The 19,621-nt window shown below is 39.0% G+C and overlaps 1 protein-coding gene across 1 annotated transcript in view; it reads left to right on the top strand.

Annotated features, from left to right (window-relative positions):
• Positions 1 to 17,128, top strand: part of PIGK (phosphatidylinositol glycan anchor biosynthesis class K) — a 99,966-nt gene extending 82,838 nt beyond the window's left edge. Inside the window, exon 11 of the mRNA XM_083743109.1 lies at positions 15,703 to 17,128. Within this exon, the coding sequence (XP_083599235.1) occupies positions 15,703 to 15,819 (117 nt within the window). The 3' untranslated portion in view covers positions 15,820 to 17,128. The remainder of the gene's footprint in view (positions 1 to 15,702) is intronic.
• The last annotated feature ends 2,493 nt before the right edge of the window (positions 17,129 to 19,621 follow it).

The raw sequence follows: 19,621 nt of genomic DNA, 5'->3' as shown, positions 1-19,621 counted from the left end.
CAGTTCTCATTGCTTGTGGTTTACATTTTCATACTGCACACTTGTGAATTCAGCAAAGACATGTTGTGAGATGTATACCATGCAAATCAGATGTTGTTAGGAAATAGTCAGCACAGGAGTTTCAGTGACATTTTATCTCAAAAGCTACCTGTACCCATCTCAGTCTAGCCAGTTAATTGGATCATCTTCAGAGGCCCTTTTACATGTCTCTCCACTGTCTGAACTGTAGAAGAGAGGGCCTTCTCCACAGCGACACTAAGATTATGGAAAAGTTCCACAGTCTATATTAGGGCAGTACCTTTATTAGGCCAATGAAAATGTCACAAAATCCATGTGTAAGCTTGATTTCACTAGAGCTCTTCATTACTGGATGGTAAACAGAGCAGGAATGGAGAAAATCAGCTGATAATGAAGCCATGAGGTTTACATTTGGTCACAGGCATAAGAGGGAATGTGGGAGGAGGTAGCAGAGATTCGAATGAGGTGCTGTGTGAGTTTCAGGAAAGAAGGAGCAAATGATAAATATTTGAAAATATAAAATCCAGCTGATGCATAGCTCTTTCTAGGTTATAAAGTGATGGAACTCTATGTTCCAGCGGGGTGACCTGTGGTCCCCTGCTGTTGCTATACTCCAGCTCCCATTAGCCATAGCTAGTATAGCCAGTGATCAGTCTACCAAAATCTGAAATGCCATAGGTTTCTCATCTCTACTCAGTAGTGAGCATTTGCTCCCATCATCCTGATTTCTGTCTTGAGACTAAGATGGTGCTATTCCTGAGGGCCTTTGGTTTGTGAAATAAGATGTTCTTCATCTCCTTAATTTTAGTTATCTGTTGGTAGTCTGTACCTTTTAGCTGGTAGCCATTTAATTCTAAATTATGGTGGATGTTTTTATCCCTTTTGTGAACCATCTTATAGATTAAAGCAGTGTTTCCCAACCTTGTGCCTCCAGATGTTTTTGGCCTACAACTCCCATCATCCCTGACCACTGGTCTTGCTAGCTAGGGATGATGGGAGTTGTAGGCCAAAAACATCTGGAGGCACAAGGTTGGGAAACACTGGATTAAAGGACCTTTTCCACATAAAACGCTAAGTCACAGTTTGTTTAATGAATTCTGAATTGTTACGCAGATGGGCAAAACAAGCCATGGGTTATTTCTCTGATGTTTAATTTGCTTTCTGTTTGCTCTTGTATCATGCCTTTATAGTTTGACCACCCCACCCCAGATATTCACCAGTCAAACCATGGTTAAAGGGTTCACACATAATGCCGAGCTACGTTTAAACAAATACATGCTTATAATTCAACCCATGATTTCAGATTGTGGTATGTTGACAGTTAAGCTGTGGGCAGAGTTCAGTCATAATGCTAGCCATGGTTTAATAAACCATGGTTTACTGTTATGTACAAATTAGGCCATGGTGAATGGAGAAATGGTATACAAATAGTATAAATGAATATATTAAATTGTGTAGTTATGTAAATGAGGGAAAGACATATGACAATTCCTTTAGCCATTTCACTTCTAATCATGGGACAAAACAGTCCCCTGGAACTTTCATTCTGGGAAAGAAAATACAAGGATAATTTGGCAACATATGAAAGTTTTTTTAAAAAACATTCTTAATCTTCAGTCGTTGTACATATTGTTCTAGGTTTTATTGGATTTTATTATTGTAGGGTAAAATTAAGAAAAAAAATAGCTTGTTTACTTGAGATTTTAAAGTACAACGAGGAGGAAAAAAGCAGACAAATGAACAATTTCCCCAGTGTTGTTCATAAAATACGTTTGTTCCTACTTCTGTGTCCTGAGAGGAGCACTTTGGTTTTATTGCTTTCTTTTATGTTGGCATTGTTGGGGCTTTTATTTTTCTCATCTCTGTTATGTATTGAAGTCTAATAGCTACTTATGTGCCCAGGAGCAGCAAGTGTCATTATGCCAAGTTCTGCCAATTTGTGTCAGTTCTGTGGGCACAAAATATCAAAGGGAATTACTACCACATGTGAGAGAAGGGGGAAGGGAGGTGCTAGAGAGACAATATCTGTGTGCAGAATCAAGCAGAAGTTCTGATCATATTGTTCCTAGTATATTTTGAAGCATCAAATTGATAAAAATAAGTATTTCATTATCTCCGAGTAGCATTCATTTAAGAGAGATAAATATATCCCTGTGTAGCACTCACGTTGAGGATCATTAACATTTAACATTTATTACAACCCAATCCTACAGGTGTAACTATATGACTAGTAGCAGAGCTAAAGGTGACATAACCCATTAACAGAATCTCATGCTTTCATTGGGGGATAAAGGTTACTTTTGGTTATTATTTCTTCATTAAGTGCTGTGGTAGAAAGGGATTTATTTTCTAGTTCCACTTTTAATGGAAATTCCAGACTGGTGGTGATCCCAAGTTAGTGTTCTTCACTGAGAAATCCCCCTCCCCCCCCCCGTCCTGCTGCCTTTCCTTTACAAACAAATCAGACTTCAAGTTTATTTATAGAAGCTCAACTAGGCTTAGCATTTATATCTAGAAAGTGTTTCCTCTTTGCTCTGCTAAGCGTAGCTTGAGAGATGGGTAATAACTGGGTGTCAGATCATGAGGTTGGATGTAACTGCCTTTGTGCTCTTCTCTCTATAGCCCAAAGACAAACAAAAACTCACACAAGCAAAGTAGCCACTTGATGTTTATCTCTCATCACAAGATCCCCTTCCCTTTAATTAGAAGAATTGTTTAGAGGCTCCTATTGAGTTATTTTACTGAAACTTTCCAGATTGTCTCTTCCCACCCCAGAAGTGTACAATAGGTAAAGGTAAAGGGACCCCTGACCATTAGGTCCAGTCGTGGCCAACTCTGGGGTTGCGGCGCTCATCTCGCTTTATTGGCCGAGGGAGCCAGCGTACAGCTTCCAGGTCATGTGGCCAGCATGACTAAGCCACTTCTGGCGAACCAGAGCAGCACACGGAAATGCCGTTTACCTTCCCACTGGAGTGGTACCTATTTATCTACTTGAACTTTGACGTGCTTTTGAACTGCTAGGTTGGCAGGAGCAGGGACCAAGCAATGGGAGCTCACCCCATCGCAGGGATTCGAACCGCTGACCTTCTGATCGGCAAGTCCTAGGCTCTGTGGTTTAACCCACAGCGCCATCCGCATCCCTTCATACAATAGGTACATTTGATTAACAATAGGGTAGGTGGATTAGCATATCAACAAGGGGTTCTTGACTTGTTAAGAAATGGGCAGGGTGGTCCAAACCCTGAACAGTTATTCATGCATCATAATGTCTGTAATGGGTTGTATTCAATTGCCCTAGTTCAGGGCAGCAGTCACTCTGATTCTTAAATAAAATATAATTTGTAGCACTATTGACAAGCTGCAAGGAAATGCTTAAGCGCATTGCTTTATGGCATTGATCAGCGCTTAAGGTATATATTTTCAGCATTTTGAACTGAAAACAGGGCATCTTTCAAATAAGATAGGATGACTTTGCTTGGACTTTTCCAGCTTCCTAGAGAGGTCACAAATGCAAGAAACATTGGATGCATTCCTCATCCATCACCCGCAGGTCATGCACTCCCAGGTTATATTGTTGTCGGTCTTCTTGTTCTGTTGTCTTCATTGGTGCCAAAGAAATTCAAGTGTACATTGAGGATGACAAGCTAGCTCTCTAATGTAGCTTGTGCTATAGGGCATCAATCAATGTCAGTCACCAGTTGTTACTCTCAGTGTGGGAGGGCTTCTATGTTATTGTTGCTACGGAAAATATTTGCTTTTGCAAGTTACAGTTTGTAGTAATAGTTAGATTGTTGCATTTCCCACTTAAAATATGAATCCCAGAGTGCATACACAAGTGTTTGATGCATTTAAAAGTTTTTGGCTACTGAGCCTAGTGTTCTCAATGAGTACTGTACATTTTGAAGGTAGTTCCATATTTTTTTTGCAAGGTGTTTGTTCTATCTGATCTCCTCGTTCCATGACCAGTTAAGTTTCTCTGGAACTCTAGGAACTAAAATTTCCAGGCTGCCTTGAAGGACGCTGAGGCAGATGAACTTAATTTAAACTAATTTTTGCTGCTACCATTCTTCAAGAATGAGAGGTGATACTTCTTATAGAAGCATGTTATACCTTACCTTGTCAACATATTCCAAAGATTTTCAAAGCTAGATCAGGTGTCAACCTTACTGCCTAGTGCTGTTAGATTATACTGATGTTATTCTCTACATTTCAGATTATCTCTCAGCTTTCTTTATTATGAATAAGACCCAAACTGGGCGTTTCCATTCAAATGTGTGTAACTTTCTCCTGACTGAAGCTGTTTTCCACTCATTTCCTCACAACCTCTTTTTCTGCTTTTGGAGGAGCAAATGTGGCTGACAATCTCTCCCTCTCCCTGTCGCCACCCAGGAGGAGGGAGATATTGAATAGCTGGGGGAGGGAGGGCTAAACACATCAGAAATTAATTCACATTTTTCATAAATGGCTTTTCATGGAGAAAAATGGAAAAGTTGCAAGCATTTCTGTTGAACATCTAGTTCACCTGTCAGTCACATCTCTTAAGATTCTACTTCCCAAGCTATGCTACTTGAGCTTCATTTTCCTCTCCTGTATCCTATGAGGAGTGGTTTTTCTTTCCTCGTTCTTTTATCCATCCCTGAAGTAGGCCATAGACTCAGCACAAACTCCCCATCGCCAAGCTTTTAAAACCTTTTTTAAACTAACTCTATTCAAATTTCCAAAAACTTTCCATTACAAAAAAGGCATGCACTATACTCGGTGTCTGGGAAATTCTATTAAAAATAAGGTTTCCTGGAAACCTCATTTGAAATAATCTTAAGTAGACTTTGTTATATGTTACCATAAAATTGAAGTTAAAGCATAGTAATTACTTGTGTGTGTGTAGTCATTAATTTTACAACTAAATGACCTTGTAGGTGCAGTTATCATTCTGTCATCAATGTAAGGTTCTGGCCTCAGCCACTCGCCATTTTAAATTGGCAGAACTGCACCATGGTCGACACCTACAATTCAGTAAGGATGTTCTGTAATGCTATAATAATTCTGTGGCATTTAATATGTATTCCAGCACTTAGTGTTTCATGGAGAAATAACTTTGTACACTAGAAATCTCTGGCAGTAACCTACACATGCTCGAAAAGCTTGTAGACTGAGTTTTGGAGCAAACTGCCCTACCCCCGCAATGATAGAGTATGGCTCTGAAAAAAAAAGCAAAATAGTAATTTAAAAAGAGAGTGCCTCTAAGTATGTCCAGAAGGCCTTTTCTTCACAGCACCGGGTAATCTCTGCTGGCTCACATGCATCTCAGATTAGAAACATAGCATTTCGTCAAACTGCAGCTTCCAGGCAGATTGGGGCTCTGGCATCTCTGTAAGTAAAAATGAATCACTGTGCATTGCCTAAGAAACTGCTAGTGCTGTCATGTCTTCAGAGTACAATGAGGTGTAGCTAAAGTTAATGTGAGTTTCTGAGATTTCCCTCTGCTGCTCTTTCTTTTTAAGACCCCTTTTCCTGATTATTAGAGATGTTGAGAAGTGACTTGTGAGGTAATACTGATTGCTGAAATAGTTAGGTCTGCATCTACTTTGACCTTGCTATTAATTTATTTGTTTAAGTATTTATAAAATACCAGGTAGGTGTTCAGCAATATAACAAGAAAGCTAAACAATTAGAAGCAGTATAAAGCAATTCTTTAAACCACTGGCTACGAAAGAACATTTTAAACAGCTGCATAGGTCTATGACAGCAGGCTTGAGGTGTTTTGGTGCAATACCTGGCAGGTATTTTATGCATAGTCTGCCGTAGTAGAATTTTTCCCGTTAAGCGTATAATTTACTTCCACTCTCCCCTCTTTATTCTTTGCTCCTCTGAGACTCATTATGCTACATTTGTCCACATTCATCTGCATTTGTCATTTGTTAGCTCAAGCTTTTGCTTAACTGTTCTCAAAGTCTCTGCATCTGTCTGCAGAATTGCTTCTCATTTATTTGCTGTTTCTTCATATTTTGAATCAGAATAGTGAATACTATTTAGGTCACTCCAGCGAGTTGTTTCCTGTGGGAATATGAGGAATAGGTTTCCTGGTGCATAATAGTATGCAAATAATGTCCTCCTAAATCGCATAGGAATACACTCAAATATATGTGCCAGTGTTAATGACCTTAATAGCTTTGACAGCTTCTTAATATACCATGTGCTGTTGTAAGCATGGCATTGGAGAGATATATGCGTAGCGTAGCTGAAGGCACAGGAATCTATTTCAAAATTTATTTAATACTGAGAATTTAGTATGTCAGCAGCATACTGTACTCTGTACAGAAGTGTTAAAGCCAGCAGTCGGTCTGATTTACCTCACTAGCATAAGCCACAGGAATAACATTAGGCACCAATAATAATGCTGAAGATACCTATCACATTAGCTTAGAGCACTTTAGCTGGCTTTTCTGCTGGTGTTCTCCCATGAATGGAAATTAGGTTTTTTTTAAAAAAACCCACCTGATACGATATTCTACACTATTTTTCTAATGTTTGAAGTTGTGTTTTTTTTAAAAAGTTATCGTTAGAAAGCAATTTTAGACTTGTTCTCTTTCAAAATTCAGGCCACTGCTGTTATGTTTTGCAAAGCCTTGCTACCAGTGGGCTTTTCCCAAACTTCGTTTTCTTCACATTAACTTACATTTCTGCTGAACAAGGATTATACTAAATGCAAATACATTTTAGGGAGTTAGACCTACCATCAAATAAAATTTGCATAGCTAAAAAGAGATTTAACTTTCTCCTCTCGTTGACACCCTTGAACCCTACACTAGAGATATATGATATATTTTTAAAAATTGCCGCAAATGTGGCAGTGATGAGCTGGGATGATATCGTTTCCTCCCCCGCTTAAGCAACAGAATGTTGAGAATGCCAAATGTGATGTGATAATTTCACATTTCTTTCTTAGCTATTCAGACATTTTTAAACATTTTCTCCTAGAACAAATTTAATTGATGTTGTTCTTTCCCCATAGTCCAACACACACACAAAAATGTTAGTTTGAATGCACTACAGGGTTTTCAGGCTAAGTAGGTGTGCTAATTAAGTAGTTGACATTTTTCATATCATGGTGAGAAAATTTGCCTAATGGCTTAGAATAATATACTGCAGAACAGATTTATTCTATTGTTAATTATATCTATTTACAGATATCAGTATGAGGTGTACACAAATTAAACACAGAGTGCCTTTTTAAAAGTATTTATTAGTTCTGGAAATGTCGCCTGCATTGCTGCAGTTCCCCTTTGCAGTTTCTGTTAATTGTTCAGCCCTACAGAAATGATTTGTGGAAATATTTTTTCTTTAAGTGTTTTTCTCCACTCTTTAAATAATAATAATAAAGGCATTTGAGAGAAACTTACATGTGAGCAAAGTGAATTCCAGATAAATTAGGGGCTCGTGTTGATAGCATTGGGAGAACAGACCCTTAATGTTATAGATTCAGATTTTAATACAGACCTGATTCAGACATAATGAGAAGCCACACTTTACTACTATATGGACATATTGGGATGAATCTTAGGCTCATCTTTCCCTCTTGCCATCTTTCGCATGTCAGAGGAGATCAGTGCCTCCAATTTCAAATCACACTTCAAAATGACATTTGAATTAAAGGAACACTGTCTTGCTTAAACCATGGGTGGGGAACCTGTGACCACCCAGATATTGTTGAATTCCAACCCCCATGATTCTTGACCATTGGCCATGCTGGTGTCATGATGCTAGAGTTTGACTTCCCTTACTTTGAGGGGTGAGGCCAAGGATTCAGAGTGGAAGGGGGAATTGGCACCAGGGCTGGCCCTCAAAGAACCTAATCTCCTGGAAGCACTTTGGTAAGAAGGGCATAACGAGCCATTGGCTGTCTAGCCCTCCTCTGACTTAAATCTCAGAAGCTTCAGTGCAACTGGAATCTCACTTGCTCTATAGGAGTTAACATCTGCTGGAGAAACTATGGCTTGTTTAAAATCCATCGTTTGAAGGAGGCACAAGAGCCAGACTTCTGCATGTGGTGCATGTAACTGTATACCGAAGGGGATGGGCAGAGAAGGAACTACACATGTTGTTTCTATATTTACAGTGCAACTGAATGCACACATGAATGTCTTGCCTGGAGGCAATTTGGAGGCTCCAGGGGAACAGTTACTTTCAAGTCCGCCATAATTTCCCATGTAGTAAATGCCAGAATATTTTCCTATGCCTCTCCAAAAACAGTTTTTGAACTTGAGATGTAGAAATATATCCTGAATCTGCATACTAGGCTTCTTTCTTTATTTTTATCCTGTAAACAAACAAAAAGTGCCAAGCTTCTTTTTGGCTGGTGTGATCCTCATTACATAGCTAGCATATAGCTGATTTGGCATATGGATAGATGAATTGTTCCCAAGGTCCAAGAATCCCACACTGTATCTTGGAAGTCCTCGGGATTCAGTATTCTCTCTCAGACAAGAGCCCACATGCTTTCTCAAGCAAACCATGCTGGTGTTAATGACCCCCTCTTTCTTCTTAATATCTAGTATTCATAGTGTTTTGTTTCTCATTCATGGCTCTGTGTCAAATCAGGCGGACTACAGCTCATTTTGTCTCTGGCTAGTGGCTTTTCTGGCTGGAACTGATGACAGTTGTGGCCCAAAACATCTGGGGGACAGCAAGTTGGAGAAGGCTGGTGTAAACAGTAATTTGTAGCGGTAGAAAACTCTTTAAAGAGGCATGGGAGGGGTGTTTTTGCTTTTGCTAATGTTCTCTAGTTTATAATGCCTTCATTTGTCCAAAGGGCAGGCCAAAACAGTAAAATGTAATTGTTACCTACAGACCTATATTGATGAGAGTACTGCTGTCATATAGGGTGTGTGCATGTGTGTTGCCGTATATTTGATTTATATTTTACCTATTTAGTTGAGGAAATCATTAGAATTGCTGCTCTGGCATTTTACTATATCGAAGTGCAAAGTAGATACATGCATTAATCACACTTTAACCATCATGTAATGTTAATGAGATGGTATGCTGGCAACTTTCCTGTTGTTGTTTATCCTTCTATGGTCTCCTGTAAGGCTGTGTTCATGTGACACACAGGCCCATCTTGACAGAGTTGATGAATAGAGAGGGAGAGAGATATTGGCAGACTGCTCACCAGGGTTGCTTCCTCTAGCATTGTTTTCCTAAATAATTCAGAAAGGCTGGTGTTTTCATCAAATTATTTCTGTTTTCAGAATGAATAGGAATGAGGAAACGAATAGAGATGGGTGCAGTTGAGAGTCTGTGTTGTAGAACAGGCAGAATAACATTGTTTATTGCATAAATGTCCCCAGATTTATGCCATGTTAACTTCGTTTGGTTTCCCCCTGTTTTTTTTGCTTTGTGCTTTTCTGTTGATCCTGAGGGGACTATATTTGCTTAAGTAGACAGTGAATCGAGTACATAATTGCTAGACATTCCACATTGTCCTCCTGAGATGTCTTTTCTTTCAGACACGAAGAGAAATAATTACTGTTAGCGCAAGCCCCTTGGTGGGCATAAGATACCATGTAGGAGAGGTGTAATTGATCTCTATATTTTATTGGTCCTTCTATAGAAACTTTTGCCGGATCAGTGTTTCCCAAAGTAATAGTAGTAGTAGTTTTAAAGTTAGACCGGGTACTCAAATTAGAATTGGAGTGGCTTGATAAGGAGTATTAGAGAAATGGATGAGGAGTAGCAGTATATGGAGGACAAAGAGGTAACATCAAGAGTATAAGAAACCTCGCAGGTATAACCAGTGAGTTTCCTAGGCTTAACAGGGATGGAAACTTAAATATGGTGGGTACCTGGTTCATGTTGGCTCGAAAGAAAGATAAGACCCCAAATAGTTCTGCAGCAAACATACCAGAAGGCACACAGGAGGTAGAGAAAATAATAGACAAGAAAGATCAAAATTTCCCCTCTAGTCTGTCTCCTTCACCTGTTGTGAATTATCTTATGTTTTCACTTGTATATATTTTAATTGCAAAATAATTCTAGTTACAATTTTGCATTTTAAATAGATTAAGTAGGCAACTCTGCCAGCTATATCACAATTCAAATGCACACACCACCTCAGTCAAAAAGGATTTCCATTAAATTGTCCTAAAATTTGGCTGTTTTATTATGTGGAATAGCCTATATAGTTGTTACAAAACATAGTTTGGACAACATATTTGTGAAATTTTACTTTATTCTCCCTCCTCACAAAACAAACAATACATTAGCATTACCAAAACAAACACCCTCCCCCTCCCCACAAACCTCCCTGTAACACATGTGAACTAACACATTATGGTAAAATATGCAAGCTTACAATTTGTAGGATTTTTGGGTCATGTGGGAAAAATATTAATAAATCCAACTATCTGCTAATAACTTAATCCCCTTTCATATCCACAGTACGATTAAAGTCCTAACAGAATTCCGGCATAAAAGATGCATGCTAATCTATGAAACAATTTGGAGCATTTTTGTTTAATCCCTCCATTTCTGCTTATTAACCAAAATGTCATAAAGACTGGCATTCAGGTTGTAAACATCCCTTTGACAGTCACAAAATTTAGGCAATGAACTTGAGAAACCTTGTCTATGCATAGTGGGCCTGACATTGAAAGCCCCACTGATTTCTCTGGCAAAGGGGGCTTCTGAGCGAGAGGGAGACGGAGCTTCTGTACAGAAGTGGCTGGGAGTATAGCTGTCGGCTAGGATATCTGTGATTAAAATTTCAACCTAGACTGGCCAGAGGCAAGCTGCTACCTCTGCCTTTCACCGTCCTACCACTAGGGTAACAATGTGAGCCTACCTTACAGTGAGTTGTTGTAAGGATTAATGTATAGAAGCATTTAGAACAATGCAGTGGTGGCTCCATTCCAGTGGCGGGCAGAGCCAGAAGCAAAGGTTACTGGGGCCTATAACCAAAGTGGGTTTTAAGTTTTAATGCTTAACTTTGTATAATAGGCTGCATACTAATCACACAAAAGCTAGAGGTTTCTACACCACACCAAGCATCATTGGAGAGTTGGGCCATGTCCTTGACTAGATTGTACCACACATATTTATAAAGTTGCATCCTATATTGTGCTGCCTCTGCATGGATCTTTTTGGTTAATTGTACTTGCCCACCCTTCAGCACAGAATTTTAAAGCCCATTTTCAGAAGTCAGTTTTCAGTCTTATTTCTGTTGAGTCGATGTGAATAAAATCTATATTGGAACCTTATTAAATCTGCAGAGTGGCTTTTCTGCCTGTGAAGTTTGTATGCAAAAAGCTGTAATCTTAACTTTTTATCCTGATTTTGCTATTTTTTAAATTTAAAAAAAAGTGAACTACTCGCATGCTTAATTGTTGCTTTATTTCTAGTACATTTTCTTTATCATTCTTTTCACACAATGCATTTTTACTCTAGTAACAACATGTGCGCTGCGCTTTATGAAAGTCACTCGCTGGAAACCTTGGATATTTTCCACAGGGATCCCTATAGACCCATCCAATTTGAAAATACTCTGTTTTATCCTCTTCTTAATTACAATACGCAGAGCGGGATTCTGTTAACTGTTTAGAAGTTCCACAGAGTAATGATTCTATCCCAACTATAAAGAGTATGACAGAAAACTATTCACAGTTGGAAGCCAGCTGTTGCCTAGCTACCTAGCTTTTTAATTCAGAATCTCCTCCAATTTAATAATACCCAGCCCTTAAGCTGCTAAATGTATTTGTTCATGACTCACCGTACCATTTTGTGAATGCTTTTCACCAGTTAGCATCAATTATGATGGGGAAAAGAGAACATTTACAAAGGGGTTAATGTGAGCTGTAAATCCAAAAACTAGGGGAAAAATGCAGACAAGCTCCAGTAAAGTTGCAACATGCCAATGAAATTGCCAGGTGGGGAATTAGTTGGAATTAAAACAGCCATGGATGTAGTTTAGCAGGTGTCATAGAGCCTGCTTGTCCCGAGGCATGGATGCCTCCGTTTATCTTGTTCACCACGAGGCATTTATGTTTCATTAGAAAACGTGAGGGTTTGGTTACTGTGCTTTAGCACTGAGGCCAAAATAGCCTTGCTTGGAAAGAAAGAAAGAAAGAAAGAAAGAAAGAAAGAAAGAAAGAAAGAAAGAAAGATTGTGGACCTTGGCAAATTAGGCAATTATTGTTACATAAAAGAAAGGGGTTTTAGATACAGTAGTTCATGGGATAAAAGTCTAGAATGCGGCTTCATTGCAGAAAGGGAAATCTGATAGCCTCCCTGTGCCTTAATTATAACTCCAAGAAATACTCAAGTCTCTGCCAGCTTGGCACTTTTTGTTGTATTATCTCTAGGTTAAAATCCCACCTTTATATTTCCTCAGATAGGATCCGCACAACTTAGATCTTTATATATTGAAGTCTTCTTTTCTTATTCCTTCTGCTGCTACCAGTTATTTCCAAATTATTCTCTTGTTTACCTAGTATCACTTATAGCGGACTATGGGATGGATAGACTAGGAAACTTAAAAGTCTTATTTACTAAATCCTATTTATAGTATCAGAAAATAGGCTTATGTGCAGCTTAGATGTTAAATGAACGCTTTGTTTTATTTTTTTTATTTTGCATTAGCAGTTCCCTTAATTTGGCCTTTCCCCAATGCTGAGCATATTGCTAATAGCAGACAGCTTTGTGGGGCTCCACTGCTGCCTTGACCTCCGGTTGCTTGCACTGCTGCTTACATAAAGGGGGTGAGGCTGCAGTGAGGTCAGTCTGTTGCAAACACAATGGCAAAGCCAATCTGGCACACCCACCACTGTGCTTCCACCATGCCTCCCTGCCTTGTCCCTCTACCTCATGGTAAGCCCCAGCGATGCAACAAACTGGAGGTCAGTTGTGCGTCACTGCCTCACCACGTTATAAGCTCCTGCATATTAATCACTATGCAAACGAGATTGAGATGCATGTGTCCTAATATGACGCAAATATATTTTGGGGTGCAGAATTTATTCACATTTCTGAAATTCTCTAAGTAAGAGCCTCAATACCTGACTGTATAGCGAATTACAGCCAAGCTATAAGCTTGTAAAAATCCAGCAGCTGCTTCCATGTTAGCAGGTGCACTTTCTCTGGCAGCTCCAGTTGAAAAGGCAATTGCTGGCTCATTGTGTGTATTGCACCAACCTTTTCCCATGCAGTTGCGCAGACGCCTGTGAAATCGCTTTTGGTGTGAAGTGCTTTGCAGTTAAAGCAGTTGTTCCTGACTTTTTACCAGGGGACCAGCCTTTACTCTGTGCATTCATGGACCTTTGAGCTCCTAAAAATGCTGTAGTGTTGTCTTTTGTTTCTTAATTGGTGGGAAACTTAAAGGAGGTGGTTAGGAACAAATAACAAGTAGAACGAAGAATGGTGGGGTTTCTGTGACCCAGTTAAAGGCAAGTGCTCCCCATGCGAGTGGGGTCAGGTGAAATGTACAAAAAGGTAAGGGGATAATAACTGGAAGTTCAAAGAGCAGTGGCAAAGGCTCAGTGTTTATAAGCTCAGCATCACAAGTCAGAGTTGTAAGATTTAAGGGGAAACTGCAAAGCCAACAGACCCATGTTACAAAGGAGCAAATATGAATAATCCTGTGAGGGCTAAAATTGACTGGGCCAACTACCACAGCATTTAAGAATGGAAAATGAAGGAATTGTATGTGTTAGTTAAGGTGTTCAAGGTAGTAGAAAAGGTCAGAATTGAAGGAGTTGGATATCAATGAAAAGAGGCTCAATAACATCCACTTGGGTAGGTCAAAATTCTAGGTTACCAGAAGCTTGCAGGTGCAGGGGTTGTGATGCTCCAGGAAAGATAGAAGTTCTAGGGTCAACAGCTTTTCTCAGGCTCCAAAGGCATAGGTAGAATGGAAATAACCACAGTGCCCCTTCCCTAATATATCACCTCCCATTTGGCTATTGGCGCTTGTATTTTATGACGACAATGAGGTTACCCATTTGAAAGGTTAATGCTGTCCTTTTGTTGGCACCAGATGTCCTTGTTGTCCCACCAGATGTCCTCTTGCTATTACCAGAACATGGGAGGAAACAATTGGCTGGTGGGGTGGGCATGTGAACTAAACTGGACATAGCAATACAGATACTCACCAACATGCTCATTCACATGCTGTGCTGTCTACCACTGCTGTTCATACTTGACCAACAATCTTGTGTGGCTCTCCAGATAAATTCCGCTACTGCATTGCTACTGCTGTAGCTAGGGTGCAGCCCTGCATGCAGTTTTCACTCTGTAAATCTCTAAATCCCCAATGTCAAGTCATATTTATTTCTTAGAATGCAGCACATTCACCTCTTCCAGCTGTTTTTCTTTTTGCTGCCTTGCCGTCTTTTTTAAAATATCAATAATGTATCCAGTGCATTTCAAAGCTGCACTGTTCAGCTTTGAACAGATTATTTATGTGCTCTTGAATTCAAATATAAAAAGCATTCCTTTCGCCAGATCTCCCTTGGAATTTCAGAGCCCAGGAAGGCAGTTGGGGTGGCAGCTTTGGTGTGTTGTATGACAAGATGTAAAACCTTCCACCGGGGTCACCTTATAAATATTTATTCCAATAAATTTCTTTAAAGAAATTAAATTACGTGTTCTATACAAAATAGACGAGAAAGGCTTTTAGTGTCACTGGCTGCAAATTGAAGTCATTTGTCTAGGAGGGTCAGGTGCCACTTTGTGGTAAGGATTTGTCTGAGATCCAAGTGAAGAAAGATTGATAGCACAAAGAGATTGATGAAATGAGCAATGCAATATGCATATGAAGTTCTGGGTTAATTAGGAAAATTTAAACCAGAAAGGTTCTTTTGTGTGAGGTGTAGGAGCTGTTACTTGCTGTGTGTGTGTGTGTAGGCTTAATATTTTGGGAGAAAGTGCATGTGAATACTATTGGGGAGACTGATTGGAGCTTCATCCATTTTATCGTTAATGAGAGTTGCTTAGCCATTCATTTGCAGTTGCCTGTTTTCTCATTACTATAAGCTACAGAGTTGTCTGCATCATTCATTGCTTTAAATACTTTTTATTTTTTATATATATATTTCAAAAAAATCTATCATTTCATTGAATCATGTTCCTATAAACATTTTGAAAATGTTCTGGCCTCCTCCCCTTCCCCGGATAAACCAGATTGTAGTGGTATCTGACATTTCTAGACTTGTCCATAGCTAAGGAAACTAACAATTCCATTCTACTCTGTATAAAATTCAGTGCACAATCCTCTACAAATAAAATAGGTGTTTGTGTGTGCACACGTATGCACACACAGTATCTTTGACACTCGAAAAAGAGAACTAAAATGGTTGCTTTATCGCACTATAACATGGTCTACCTGGGTGTAATATATTGCCACATTTCAGTGTATTTCATCAATATTTTTGTTGATCCAACCGGAGATGTCTGTTGTAGCACACAACAACAGTCTTGTTCTGGGGCATCTCTCAACCCTCTGAGATAGATGGGGGCACTAGGAGCTACCTCAGATGGTAATCTCGAGGGCAGATTCCTCTTCTTTTGTGAGCAGATACCTCCATTGGTGCTGTTATCACCCAAAGAGTCCTGTGCTTTTCCTTTTTAACCCTTATCTGGTAGTCAACATTGAATATTAACTTTTTCCTTTCCTTTTTGCTTTTCGCTTCGCAGAAACCAAAACAGAAAGACTGGCATCCTCCCGGAGGGTTTATCCTAGGACTCTGGGCGCTCATTATCATGGTCTTCTTTAAAACCTACGGAATCAAACACATGAAACACATCTTTTAGACCCTTAGAGCAATCAAGATGTCTTGCTCTGAATGCATCCTTGAATAAAAATGAGGTCTTCTACTGGAAAATTCTTCTCCTCCACCCCACTTGTTATGATACTTGCACATTTTTACTTTGTGTTTTGTATTGTTAAATGCAGTTGTTTAATACCCATTTTGAACACATTTTATGAAACTTCCAAGGACAAAGTGAGAACCCTTCCCTCCTTCTCCATTGAAATGAATGAGCAACCTAACTTACAGGAGTAAAGGCACTCCAAAGAGGTAAAAGCAGGCTTCGTCTTATCTTAGTTTGCTGCAGGGAGAATAGCATTTGCATCTACTATACAAGGAGTGTTCAGGGTGGCATTGCCCTGCATGTGCACAGCAGAACAAATTGTAAGTTTTAAAAAGATTATATTTTCTCTCTCTACTTCTTCTTCTTCTTCTATTACTATTACTATTATTACTACTACTGCTGCTTCTTATGTAATCATTACCCCCATCACTGAAATGAAGGTCTAGACAATATGCAGAACCTTATTTAAGATGTCATTTTATCAATATAGACTTAAGTCACTTTGCGGACTTTTGCAGTGACATATTGAACACTTGCTCAACAGAAACAAAAATACCGTAGGAAATATTGATTTTGCTCTGTTAAATACAGCCCTTTAGATCAATCCTTTTACCTAGGGCAGTTTTGCTTCTTGGATTCCAAGAATGATTAGAATTGGAAACAAAAAAGGCCCAAAGAAAGTATTTCCTGGATCTGCTTGGTGAGAAAACCCACGCACTGCCTCGTGTTCAGCAGAAGGATATGCTGTCTGACTTTCTGAAATTACTTTATGTTCTTCAGTATCTTGTTAAGAAGAAAAAGTTGTTAAAAACGAGATCCATAGGAAAAAATCCATTAGGACTATGTACTTGAAAACTGAGCTATACATTTTGTTGTCGGGTGTATTATTTATTTGTTCTTTGTGTTCTGCTCTTCATGAATTAAATCTGTTCACAGAAAAAACAAAAGAAGGAAGAAGAATGGCTTCCTGCAGAATGATTCGGGGTGGACCATAATCAGCATTATGCAATTAAATTTATTGGTTACTAAATATGTCCTCATATGGAGTGGCTCCAATATGGAAGATTGCCACATTAGAGCATGTTGAATTTTTGAACTTTTTAATTCCAAAAATGAGGAGTGCTGAAAAGTTGTAACATGACTTGGGAATTCCAAAGATATTTGGGTTAATTTAATATTATTTAGTTTTGCTTAGTAAGTAAAATGTGTGTAAAATTGCGTAGAAATAATTAAAGATGATTGCCAAGTCCTTTCAGTTAATTTATTTGTTTGCTTGTTTGGCATTACCTAACCATTTCAGAAAGTATAATTGTAATTTGGTTTTCTGAAAACAGTTTATGGGCTTCTTCATCAAACATAGACTTACCAAACTAAATGTTGTTCAATAGCAGATTTGAATTCCTCATAAGCAAAAAAATATTTTTAAGACCGCTCACTGAAGAAATTTGCAAAAATTAAGTTTTCCCCTCTAAGATGACATGCCCTAAACATAGCATTCAGTCTGTATCACTGCAGTATTTTTTGTTCATGAAGTTGGAAGTTGTGGATTGCATATAGTTAACGTGCTGCTCTGGGCTCCTCTGAAGGAAGATGCAGGGTATAAATCTAAATAATAAATAAATAAAGTGGAACAAAAAAAAAAATCCCTTTAAGTCTGAACTGCCATAGCAACAGTATCTCTCAGGTGAGTGTGATGCAGTTTCTGTTCCACAAGCACAATATCTTGGTAAGTATGCCATACTGTTCTGTGGAATGAAAGGGAAACATACAAAACAGACTTTATCAATGACGGTGTTAGCTGTGTATGTTTACAGTGGTACCTCAGATTACAGATGCTTCAAGTTACAGACTCCGCTAACCCAGAAATATTACCTTGGGTTAAGGACTTTGCTTCAGGATAAGAACAGAAATCGCGTGGTGGCAGCGCGGCGGCAGCAGGAGGCCCATTAGCTAAAGTGTACCTCAGTTTAAGAACAATTTCAGGTTAAGAACGGACCTCCAGAACAAATTAAGTTCTTAACCCGAGGTACCACTGTATTGTCCTTCAGTCCACTCAACATCATACAGAGGTGAGTGGGCAATCTGTGTGGATAAAAGCAAACTGTTACTTTAAGTGCTGTTTTATGAGGCATTGAAGACTTCAGGCCGGATCCAAAGATGTCCTTTCTTTTGTAAAATGCTGCCTCTTCTCATGGAAGAGCCTTTTGTGATCTAGGAAAGAAATGTGACATCAGAAGTGGCCCAAATCCAGAGAGAAACTTGCATAAGACTGCAAGAGACTTTTGCCCAAATCTTGTTCTTTCTTTGTCATCACTAGAGCAGCGGTTCTTCACCTTTTAGGAGGTCATGGGCCTCTTTGATAATTTGATAGATCCCCACCCAATAAATTTGATATGGATTTTTTTTCACCCCACAAACACAGTTTTCAAAGTATCAGGAAGAAAATAGAAGAACATCCCTTCTTTTGCACCTGGTTCATGGACTGTCTGTGGACCACAGGTTAAGAACCTAAGTTCCAGTGTGTATATGTTTTAGCCTGTCTCTTTCCTAATTGGTGCTTCTCTTACTGTAACACATCCTGATGCATAGTGTACTGCACTGAGAGAATACTCTGTTGGATTGTGGAAGAGCTTACTGAACAGCACCAATACATCCCCCCCCCTTCACTCACAGTTCTTTGGCCCACACCTCAATAAGCTGGATGGCTCAGTAATGGGAGACAGCGATAAACTTGGTTCAAATAATTTCCTCAGCATGGCCAATTCATCTGTTTACCGGGAAGTGAGAAATAACCTTCTTTCTATACCTCTTGATAAATTTATGAATAGATGGTTGCTGAGAATACTTGGCCAGGAAAAACTGGGTCAGAATGACACCCAAGATAATCTAATCATTGTGAATACAACCACAGGCTTCTTCTAGGCCACAATGAGCATAAAATGAGCCACCTTGCCTGTACTATCTTTAAGAAAATGTCAGAAAATGGGAAAATAACTCACCTTTTTAGAGGTAGGTACGCCTGCAAACCTGTGATGATCAAAGATACCATTTTGTCAGATTTGTGGATGAAAAGAAAGCTTCATTCTCAGGATAGTTGGCCCGAAATCCTTTGCAAACAGTTACCTCACATTTAGAAATTCAGCTTTCTTTAAAAACAAATGCACAAAGTGTTTAGAGGAATTTAAGTTCTGAAAAGCATTTTTTAATGAAATATACCGATACACCCTTTTTTTTACATTGAATTAGTCTTTAAAGGGCTATCTGTGTGTGTATAATTCATTGAGTCAAGTATCTGACAGTGATTCCACTTTTCTTTTTTCTTTCCATTTGCATTTATCATATTTTATAAATCTAACGATAAATGTGTTTTTTGGACATAAGTTGTCACATTGACAGTGAATTTAATAGAGGCCTGTTTCACTTGCAATTAAACTCTGTCATCCCCCCTCTGTAGGCCTCATCTAAGCCTCTCGTTCTACCTAAAAAACTGCCCAGCTGAGTAAAAGCAGCAGACTTTGGATGGATTCTGAGGAGACGTGGAGATACAAGTCAAGACGTCCTTCTGAAAAGATAATCTGCTTAGGGAAAAGAGGCAATTAGGTGGGTTATTAAAATACAATTTATGAAACGGAAAAAGCAGTAAGTATGCCGGCAAAGCTGATTAACAGAGGTGAGAAAAGCAATTAGATTGAAATGCAGCAATCCATGCTCAATGAGTCTGAGGGTATGATTCTTTGATGCA

The sequence above is a fragment of the Podarcis gaigeae genome (assembly GCF_964106915.1).
Source record: "Podarcis gaigeae genome assembly, chromosome: 6".
Taxonomy (NCBI): domain Eukaryota; kingdom Metazoa; phylum Chordata; class Lepidosauria; order Squamata; family Lacertidae; genus Podarcis; species Podarcis gaigeae.
Note: the sequence above shows the minus strand (reverse complement) of the source record. Positions and strands in the feature narration are given on the sequence as shown.